Consider the following 10,739-nt stretch of genomic DNA (forward strand, 5'->3'; position numbering starts at 1 on the left):
AGGACGATCAATTGCTTTTAACTTCTGCTCTATAATGCTGTATTAATTGTTAGGGGAGGCTAGGGATAGCAAGCCAGTAATTAGTATTAGGCTCTTTTCGCCGAGGGATCGGGTTAAGGGTAGGCTAAGAAAGTTGCATGACAATTAATTAATTAAGCTAATAATTCAAGAGGAGTAAATAAGAGAGATCGGATTAGATGAATTTGTAAACCCTCAACAACTCCATTCATCCATTGTTTTCTTTTTGTCAATTGAATCAATCTCTTTTGCATGTTCATATTTTATTCACACATCCTCTCAATTAATTTTTATTTTCAAGTCTTACGATTTTAATTCACGCGAACGATAAGGCCTTTCGAGTCTCTTGGGAAAACGATACTTGGACTTACCATTTATTATTACTTGATACGATTTGGTACGCTTGCCAATCCGTTAATAGATTTCAAGAACACAAAAAGTGATTCCTCACTCTTCACTCTAAGAGATACATATCACATTACCTTTTTACTTATATATGTGGATGATATAATTGTCACATGGAACAACACCAAATTTTTAGAATCCTTCATCAAACAACTCAATGTTGTGTTTTCCCTTAAGGACCTTGGTCCACCACACTACTTCTTAGGCATAAAAGTTCAAAGAGATGCATCTAGTATGTACTTGAAGCAATCGAAATACATAGGATACATCATGAGAAAATTCAAAATGGAAAATGCCTCATCTTGTCCAACACCTATGGTAACTGGCAAGAAATTTACAACTGAAGGGGAGAAGTTAAAAGATCCAACTGTGTTCAAACAAACTATAGGACCATTGCAATACTTAACAAACACAAGGCCTGACATAACATTCTCAGTTAACAAGCTCAGCCAATTCATGAGCTCTCCCACTATAGATCACTAACAAGGCATCAAAATAATATTGAGATATCTTCAAGGTACCATCCAACACTGTCTACACATTAAACCATCCACTGACTTGGACTTAACAAGCTTCTCAGATGCAGATTGGGCCACAAGTGTGGACGATAGAAAATCCATGGCTGGTCAATGTGTCTTCCTTGGTGAAACACTTGTTTCCTGGTCCTCAAGGAAGCAAAAGGTAGTCTAAAGATCTAGTACAGAGTCAGAATATAGAGCCCTGGCTGACTTAGCTGCTGAAATAGCATGGACTCCTTCACTCCTTGATGAGCTAAGACTCCCTCTGCCAAGAAAACCAACACTATGGTGTGATAACTTGAGTGCCAAGGCATTAGCTTCAAATCCAATTATGCATGCTCGATCCAAACACATTGAAATTGATGTGCACTACATCATAGACCAAGTGCTGCAAAATGAGATTGTTGTGGCCTATGTTCCATCAGTTGATCAAGTTGTTGACTACCTCACTAAAGCATTAACTCATACACGATTCAACCAACTCAAAGACAAACTTGGGGCGACTCTCTCACCCATCAGTTTGAAAGGGGGAATTAGAGTCAAAACCCCTTAATGTGTGGATCCAATGATTTGCCTTGACACTGTCAATCTCTGTAATTAGTGTAATTACCAATCAATGGTTGTCAGCATTATTTCTTACCTTATTTGCTTGTAGTATCTTAATGCTAGCCTTAATCATAGGATCTTGTATTGCTAGCATTTGCTATATATGTACACGACAATCATCAGATTAAATATATGGTTCTTTACCTCTCATTACTTTTCCTAACTCTCAGGTGGAGGTGAACTAGTATAAACAAGTTGTGTACATTTTGTCTATCCTTACACTTTTATTTTCAACTAGTAAATTCGTTTATAATTGTATACATGTTCATGTAATTTTTGTATTTTCAGGTTCAATTCATCTTCTCCCTTCTAAAGCTACTTTACACCAACATCATGTATCCATGCTTAAACTTAAAGAGAGTCTAAGTGTATAGTCTTGAGATGCTTCGTGAACTAAGCTTGAAGCGATGTTGTGTACTCAGACAACCAAAAGTGACTTTATGTGTTTGTTGTAAGTCAAAAGTGACAAGGATAGTACATGTAATGTATTTTATATAGTGAAACCCTTTGTAGTTTGCATTGGAGAATTATACTTGGTCCATGTTAGTGTGAACCAATATAAAAATGTGTTATTGTTGATCCTTTTATAATATGTATCATGACTTGCTAGGTATCCCTTTCAAAAGGCTTATTAACATATTTTATAAAACCATCACATTTGTCCTTGTTTCCTTTTGTTGGTTTCTTATGTTGTATTGTATGATGCTCATTTGAATTATAGATATACATATGCTTGATAATATGATGATTATATGATTGTTGAATGATTTCTTTATCATACTTATATTAAAACATTATTAAGATTGTGCTAGGTTAGAATAACATGAATAAACTATTACAAAATGACTATTTTTTTGTCAAACCATCCGAGTCTAACACTTTAGGTCAACAATTGTAAAAATATAGGTAATTTGATTGTTGAGGACAAACCTCTGCATTAAGTTTTTGTTCATATTAAAAGTCTTTAGGGAAATTATTATGCTTAGCTGATTTAAGAGAATGTTTTTATGCTTTGGGACAAGACATGTATATAAATTTATTTGTCACATATTATAATGTAGTAAATGAGAACATGATTATAGACTCGAGAGTCTATATACACTTATGAAAGCTCTATAAACTCAACTTGTGAACTTAACTCATGATTTGCAAGAGTCTACATCATATTTAAAAAACAAATATGGTACTTACCAATTCAACTTCAACATCATAATTAATTAAAATAATGAGAAATAATTTCATAATTAAAAAACAACTAAGTTTAGTAGTGCATATCACAATTATATAAGTTCAAACTACATCGAAATAGATAAGTTCATGCAATTATAAAGCATAAGTTCTCAAGGTGATAAGAATTAAATAACTAAGTAGAAAAATGGTTTCAATTCTGGTCACCAATACTCTAATGATAATATCCATAATCATCATTTTCATCTTCATGACACTCTTCCTTAAATGAAAAGTATGCATCATCCCACATTAACATAAAAACTATGCTATCAAAATCAAATACATCTATTGGACCCTATTCATATAAGTCAACATTCACCAACTTTATCTTATACTTTGAATTACCATTTTAAATGAACTAACATATAGAAGAAGTCAAACTCAAAACTTGAACAAACTTCCTTAATTCTAGAGTTCCATTCAGAAACAACTCCCACCAATTTTCATGAAGCATAAATCTTTGGCATCTTTTTATAGAGAAAAGTACTTAAGCATAGCATAACGAAAGTCAAGAAATTGCATATAATTTTTTTTCTTTCCTTAACCAATATTCTCTTTTATATATATATATATATATATATATATATATATATATATATATATATATAGAACCATTCTTTCACTTGAAAATTATCATTTGGAGAAATAGGTTCATATGAGTTAAAGGTAGATGCACATAAAAGACTTGTGAAATTGATTCTAATTCTCATAAATGATTCTCAAACAAGTACCACCAATTATACTATGTTAAAAATAATTATATAATAAACATTAAAATTTTGAAAGAAAGAAAATTTACCCTTTTTTAACATTATTATAATTATATTTAATTATGTCTTTTGCATCATACGTCTTCGCTTATATGAACTATTTTTGCTCGTTCTTTTAGTGTGGATTACTACAATTTAAATTTTTCTAAATTTTGTTTTGGATGAAGAGGGTAAGTTAAGCTCTCATTCGTAAGATAAGATGATATTACAATATAACCATGATTCTCTTTTAATTGAAGTTTTATAATGAGCATTAAGTTTTTCTTTTATATATATAATCATGATGTAATTATAGTTGTTAAGTATTACTATTAAATGAATTTAAGTTTTTTAATTAAAAATAGCACAATTATATTAAATTACTAATGATAAAGTAATTTATTTAAATTTAGTTTATTTAAAATGTTCTTTATAAATACTATTTTTATTTGTACTCGCATTTAATAATGATTTTTTATTTGCTTTATTTTTTTGTTTAAATTACATTTTACAAAATTATTTTTTATATAATGGTAATTTACAAAATTTTTAAGTCGAGATGAATTACATGTATTTAAATATTTATTTATATTTAATTTTTTTTTATAATACCACTTATGACAGTTATTTTAAATCATTAAACTGTCACACATTTTAATTTTATTACATCAATTAAATCAATTTTAAATTATTTATTCATTACATATCAAAATATTAAAATTTTATTAAATAAAAAATATATAAATAAAACTCTAAATTTTATTAGAAAAACACCAGCTGTCCCTTTGTTCATTTTCTGTTTCCCTCTGAACCAAATTCTGATCTCCCTTTCATAGTCTTATCTTTCCCACTGCATTGACAGGAACCATACTTACAACACTCCAAGACCCCACTAACCTAAATATCTCTTTAAACCAATATCTTCAACAAACACTTCTTGCAAGAGAACTGAAACCCAATTTCTTTAAACCCTAACCCCATGGAACTCTCGCGCCTCTTTGTTTCCGACACGTGCTTCTTCTCCCCTCCGATTCGCTATTCGCCTGTGCCGGCACTATCCACCTTTTTCGCCGTAAACCTCCGCATTAACCGCCGCCAGAGGAGGAGCCTTTGCTCGGCCTCCAACCATGATACCTTACTCGCAGGCGGTGGTCCTGTAGTCGCCGGCGACAGAGAGAAGCACGAGGAGGACTTGAAATCTTGGATGCACAAACACGGCCTCCCGCCGTGCAAGGTTGTTCTGAAGGATAAACCTTGCCACAATGATCCCCATAAGCCTATACATTACGTTGCAGCAAGTCAAGATCTTCAGGTCCATTCACAGCTCAAATAATTTAATTATCATTATTATTGCAGTTGTTGTGTGTGACTTTTTCAGAACAAATTACACTGACACCGGTGTTTCTTCGAAATTAATACTCATTTTAACTTTACAGTATCCTCCTTGGCATATAATACAATGTGTTTCTTGTTGAGTAGGGAGTGTTCTTGTAATGTATTTCAAACATTAAGGGGTTTGTTATAGGAATAGAAAGGTAGGAGAATTTTGGGAAACCAGAGTGGTGTTGATGTAATTTGGTCTTTCTTTGATGAGGGGTTTTGTGATGATTTGCTTGGGGTTGTCTTTCTCCCGTTGCAGGTTGGCGATGTTGCATTCTCCGTTCCTAATTCCTTAGTTGTTACGCTGGAGAGGGTATTGGGAAACGAGACTGTTGGTAATTGTGCAATGTTTTTATTCTTTGGTCTTGACTTTGTCTTTCTCCTAGTCCCATTACTATACAAAGGAGATTTTCTGTAGTTCGATTTTTTAAAATTTTATTTACTAATTTGCTAACAAGTGATGGAAATTAGAATATCTGGAAAATGGAAAAACGGTTAGGCCATGTTTGTTTATTGCTTTTAAAAACATTTTTATATTCTCTATATTTTTTGTTTAATCGTTATGAAGCTTATGTGAAAGTGTTTGTCTCTTGAGTGTATTTCTGCTTTCTGGAAGCTTGTTGCTTAATTATTTGAACAGAACATTTGAATGAACCAAAAGAAGAGGATGAGAAAACATTACCGAACTGTTTTTATTTTTGGTTCTTAAGAATTTTCAAAATTTAGTAGATTTTGGATGAGAAATTGATTATCAGATACTAAGAAATGTGGATGGATTTTTGGTTCTTACTTCTTATAGGTTACGTTCATTCTTAATTTGAACACTGTGGATCTTAGAAAAATGAAGTTGATGATTCCTTCCCATATGTTTATCCTTACCATTGGTTGTTATTGAAAATGTAGAATATAGATCAAATTGAAAATGATTCCACTTATAAGAACACAGACTATAGTATTTATTGATAGTTTGCCTGTATAATCTCTCAATTTAAATTTAGTATTTAAGCTTTACTATGTTAAAAGTCACTCTCCAATTGATGCTTTTAGTAACACACAGGGCATAATTAAAAATGTAGAGGCCTAAATGGTTAAACTTTTTCGTACGGAGGATATGGTGCATATGGTTGTCACAAGTAGGGAGCAAGAAATACTAAAACTTTTATTTTCAGCAAGCAAAGATGAGAACAATGGTTGATTTTGGCATGTAATGTCTTATATGGTGTTAAGTTCTTCATTGATAGAGGACATTTCTCAAGCTTAAATTATTGTTAGTGATAGATATTTTTTGGCAGTGTGGCAAGCATTGTAGTCAATCATTCTTTCTGTTAGCAGGACATTGGAAACTGTTTAGATTAGGTGTGGCCATTTTGGGCAACAAAATATGTACAGTCATGGAAATGAATTTGTCAAACACCTAATCTTGAATTCTTTGGCTGATTGGAAAAGAAAGTTTATGTTCTTTTTACTAGTTTTTGCTATTGATTTGCGTGTCAGTGTTGTCTCGTCCAGGTGTAACTAAAGCAAGTTATCAATGGATTTGGGGTGTATTGATTATTTAAGTGTTTTAAAAATTGGAATTTATTCCCTGTGATTTTCATCCTTATTGCAGCTGAGCTATTGACAACAAACAAATTGTCTGAATTGGCGTGCTTGGCATTATATCTGATGTATGAGAAAAAACAGGGGAAGAAGTCCTTCTGGTATCCATACATCAGGGAGCTTGATCGTCAACGAGGTAGGGGCCAGCTTTCAGTGGAATCACCTCTTCTATGGTCAAAATCTGAGCTGGACTACCTGTTAGGAAGTCCAGTTAAGGTTAGCCCCCTCTCCTGATTAATGATTTTACTATTATTCCATATCTATTGTATTCATGAGCAGCAATATTAGGTTAGTTTAATACTTGATATTTTTCAAATATAACCAGGCTAAAATGGTGTCTGTGATTTAGGATGAAGTTATTGAAAGGATAGAAGCAATAAGAAAAGAGTATAACGAACTCGACACAGTTTGGTTCATGGCAGGATCTCTGTTTCAGGTGATTAAAAGTGCTCTAGAACAAGTTCAGTTACTGAAGTAGCTTTACATCTTGACAGTTAGTTCTTACATTATATGCATAAATATATTGCAGCAATATCCGTATGACATTCCCACTGAGGCTTTTTCATTCGAGATTTTCAAACAAGCCTTTGCTGCTATTCAGTCTTGTGTGGTGCATTTACAGGTTAAATTTCCTTGTTATCCTTACATATCTAAATTAAATAGCTACTAAATATTCCCTTACAGGTTGTTAAATATGCATTGAAAACACCAAATTAAATAGCTAATAAATCTTTTAAGTCTATTTTTATTTAACTCCGTGAGTTTCATGTAGTCAAATTACCTAAATCTGAAATGATGTAATCTCCTATGGTACAATTAAATTTCAGGCAACAAAGTTTTACTTATTTGATTTAATTTGTTTATATATTTTAATTGATTGTTGGATTTGTTAGATGAAATGATAATTTAAAATGAAAAATGTACTATTAGTATTGTTACTATTGAATGTGAGTTTCATTATGCATGGATATTATTATAGACCTAAATTCTTACTTTTGCACAGTGCAGTAATTTTCTTGCAGTCCTCGGATAGCTGTTGTTGCTATTAAATTTGGTTCTTACTTTGATATTTCATGCTAGACTTCTCATTGTTTATGTTTTTTTGGTAAAATATGTTTTTGTTCTCTCTAAAATCTGTAAGTTTCATTGCAGTAAAATGGGGATTTAGAGGGACCTCAAACTGACATTTTTGAGAGAATGAAAATGAACATTACAAATTTTAGAGGGACCAAAACTATATTTTACCCCTTTTTTTGTGAATATTCACATTGTTAGACTGTGTTTTTCTTCTGCTATTTATTGTGTGTCGGGAGATCAGTGCTCTTCTGTCTGGACAACAAGATTCCCTTCTTTCTGCAACTAACACAAATTGATTGCTTATCTTTTTCGAAATCAGAAAGTTAGTTTAGCTCGGAGATTTGCTTTAGTTCCCTTGGGACCTCCTCTATTGTCCTATCAAAGCAACTGCAAGGCAATGTTAACTGCTGTTGATGGTGCTGTTGAGCTTGCAGTTGATCGTGCATATAAAGCTGGGGACCCGATTGTCGTCTGGTATGTTAATTCATTTTACTGCATGTCATTGGAAAAAGCACATGGTTTGAGGACTTTTTGTTCTTGTAGGAACTAGGTTATAAGATTTGAAGTTGGTCATTTTCAGGTGTGGCCCACAACCTAATTCAAAGTTACTAATAAACTATGGTTTTGTTGATGAAAATAATTCCAATGATCGTCTAATAGTTGAGGTATGAGTTGGACTTTTAATTTTGCTTTTTCCAGTACTCTATTTGAATTCAAATTTAAGCTTGTTGATACAACTGTCCCAGGCAGCTTTAAATACTGAAGATCCACAATATCAAGATAAAAGAATGGTGGCTCAAAGAAATGGAAAATCATCAGTTCAAGTTTTTCGTGTATTGATACTGAACCTACTATTGTTTAAGGTTATTTAGTGAATTTTATAATTAATTCCTTATTTCAATCTTTAGGTATATTCTGGGAAGGAAAGGGAAGCTGTCTTAGATATGCTTCCTTATCTGCGTTTGGGCTATGTTTCAGATCCTTCTGAAATGCAATCTGTCATCTCCTCCCAAGGTCCAGTTTGTCCTGTAAGTTTGTTTCATGCTTTTGCTTGTTTGAATTTGAAGGATTTTAAGAATGTCATGGTCACATTCCAGTATTTGTCTAATCCATTTGCTCTTTCATACATTGATATTTCATTACATGAGGGTTTGTTCTTGCAAGTGCTGTTATTAATTAGAACATGATTTTATTCCTTTTTTGAAACAAAATTATCCTTAGTTAAATGGAAAGAGTAACTCTTCTGATGTGAAAAATTGATTCTATCTGCACATTTTAGGTAAGCCCTTGTATGGAACGGGCCGTGTTGGACCAGCTGGCAGATTATTTCAAGACTCGGCTGACCGGGTACCCTACAACATTGGCTGAAGATGAATCTATGGTACTGTTTTTGACATTAGAAGTTGACTATAATGTATAAGACTTGTCAACTTTTTCACTAACAATTTATGTATTTCATTAGCTGGAAGATGGTAATTTGAATCCAAAGAAGCGAGTTGCTACCCAATTTCTTAGGCTGGAAAAAAAAATCCTTCATGCCTGCTTGCATGCAACAACTGATTTCATAGACCAGCTTCCAGATCACAGTATATCTCCCTGCCCTGCTCCGTATGCACCTTTATTAAAATGAAAGGTTAGACTCTGGTTTTAAACAGCATAATCATGTTCTTAGGGTTTGCTTGAATGAACTTTTCTGTAAACATTAATAGAAGAAAACAAGGAAAAAAGAAAAAGCTTTTCCATAAAATAAAATTAGCTTATACATAAATTATTATGGATGTTATCATATCTTAGCTTCTCTATATGAAGAAAATGTTAACTTAAGCATAAGCTAATTTTAGTTTGTAGAGAAACTTTTCATTTTTCTTATTATTTTAGTGTCTTATAACTGCTCACGGGGCAATTTATCCAAAATGATTTGAAAATTTCTGCAGCGCAGTTCCTTAATTTTTGTCACATACTTTGTAGGAACTGGATGTCTGTACTGTACAAATATATGGATTTGGTGAACCAGGTCAGTAAAAATATATGTTCTCGATGTAGACCCTATTAGAAAGCCCCTGAATTAAGGGAATGTGTAGGTTACCCTCCTCAGCTTTGGTCTAAATGTGAATGTAGATTAGACTTTAAGATTTGATATGATGCTCATGTTTCTTTTAACTTGCTATGTGAAAAACACCCTTTGTTATGCAAACAGATAAAATATGTGCTGAATTTAAGATGATAATTTCTTTTAATTACAAAAAAGTAGAGTTAAGAAAGAGTTTACATTGCATAATCCATTTTTTTATGTACAAAATGATTGTGCTGGGTTGATTGGTAGTTATTTAATTGGGATTTTCTTTTCTCAGATTTCTAACTGCTTAGTAGATGCTTATGCATTATGAGTTTAGGGTCTATTTATAATAGTGGAGTCAGTGGACCTAATAATCCCCGTAGCTAAAAGAAAATTACTTCGTACTTTGATTTTGGAAAACCATGATGCCTAGGACCAGGAAATTTATGAATACTATGATGGATTTCGTAGGTCAATTACAGTAGTATATTTGAATCACAGCTCAATGAACAATGATGCAAGAATTCTGGATTTAAAAGGTTACGGCTGGGCTTTTACCCCTGAAGATAAAATTTCAATGTGTTCGTGTCCCTTGAATTAGGCGTTGCTTCATTCTCTGGGTAAGGAAACATCATTGATCAAATTTGTTTCACTGTCTTACTGTAGTTGCACTGATCCTTATATTTGAGTGTTGGAACGACATCTTCTGTAAATGGATACTTGAATCACAATATCTAATTCAATTGTGTATATAGTTCTATCGATTTTGCACGTCAAACCATCTGATTGTATTTTTACTTAAAAAATTGGAATATATCGATGTGTACTTTTCATCCATTCTTCCCAGAAACCAGCTAATGTGGTTTTCACACGTTAGGCTTGGTTGCTGTATATCCGTTGCCAACTTAAATCTCCATCTGCAGTTTTATCCTCAGCAAAAGAAAAAAAATATTATATACGAAGCATTGGGGTATATGTGATAAGGCTATTTTTCATTGGGGTATTTTTCATATACAAAACCAAATACAGGTAATTGTTATATGTGATAAAGCTATTTTTCATCTGAATATAGTTTTTCCAAATATAATTGTTATGTGATAA

The 10,739-nt window shown here is 32.5% G+C and overlaps 1 protein-coding gene across 4 annotated transcripts; it reads left to right on the plus strand.

Annotated features, from left to right (window-relative positions):
* Positions 1–4,313: 4,313 nt before the first annotated feature.
* LOC106769342 (fructose-bisphosphate aldolase-lysine N-methyltransferase, chloroplastic) lies at positions 4,314–10,471 on the plus strand. Of its 4 annotated transcripts, none has more exons than XM_014654933.2 (13): positions 4,314–4,838; positions 5,166–5,241; positions 6,516–6,721; positions 6,855–6,941; positions 7,035–7,127; positions 7,902–8,056; positions 8,163–8,247; positions 8,329–8,415; positions 8,491–8,610; positions 8,862–8,963; positions 9,045–9,215; positions 9,551–9,596; positions 10,110–10,471. In XM_014654933.2, exons 1-11 carry the CDS (start codon positions 4,506–4,508, stop codon positions 9,210–9,212), a joined length of 1,512 nt encoding a protein of 503 aa, XP_014510419.1. In that variant the 5' UTR covers positions 4,314–4,505; the 3' UTR covers positions 9,213–9,215; positions 9,551–9,596; positions 10,110–10,471. The 4 variants fall into 4 exon arrangements, with proteins under 4 accessions (XP_014510419.1, XP_014510420.1, XP_014510421.1 ...); XM_014654934.2 differs by having other exon boundaries at positions 10,140–10,471; XM_014654935.2 differs by lacking the exon at positions 9,551–9,596.
* The last annotated feature ends 268 nt before the right edge of the window (positions 10,472–10,739 follow it).

This window comes from Vigna radiata, chromosome 7, assembly GCF_000741045.1.
Source record: "Vigna radiata var. radiata cultivar VC1973A chromosome 7, Vradiata_ver6, whole genome shotgun sequence".
NCBI lineage: Eukaryota > Viridiplantae > Streptophyta > Magnoliopsida > Fabales > Fabaceae > Vigna > Vigna radiata.

Bases quoted from the DNA above. Each gene is read 5' to 3' on its own strand.
- LOC106769342 (XM_014654933.2), top strand. From the start codon at position 4,506: ATGGAACTCTCGCGCCTCTTTGTTTCCGACACGTGCTTCTTCTCCCCT. The intron at 4,839-5,165 runs GTCCATTCACAG...CTCCCGTTGCAG, and splicing joins CAGCAAGTCAAGATCTTCAG to GTTGGCGATGTTGCATTCTC. The intron at 6,942-7,034 runs GTGATTAAAAGT...AATATATTGCAG, and splicing joins TGGCAGGATCTCTGTTTCAG to CAATATCCGTATGACATTCC.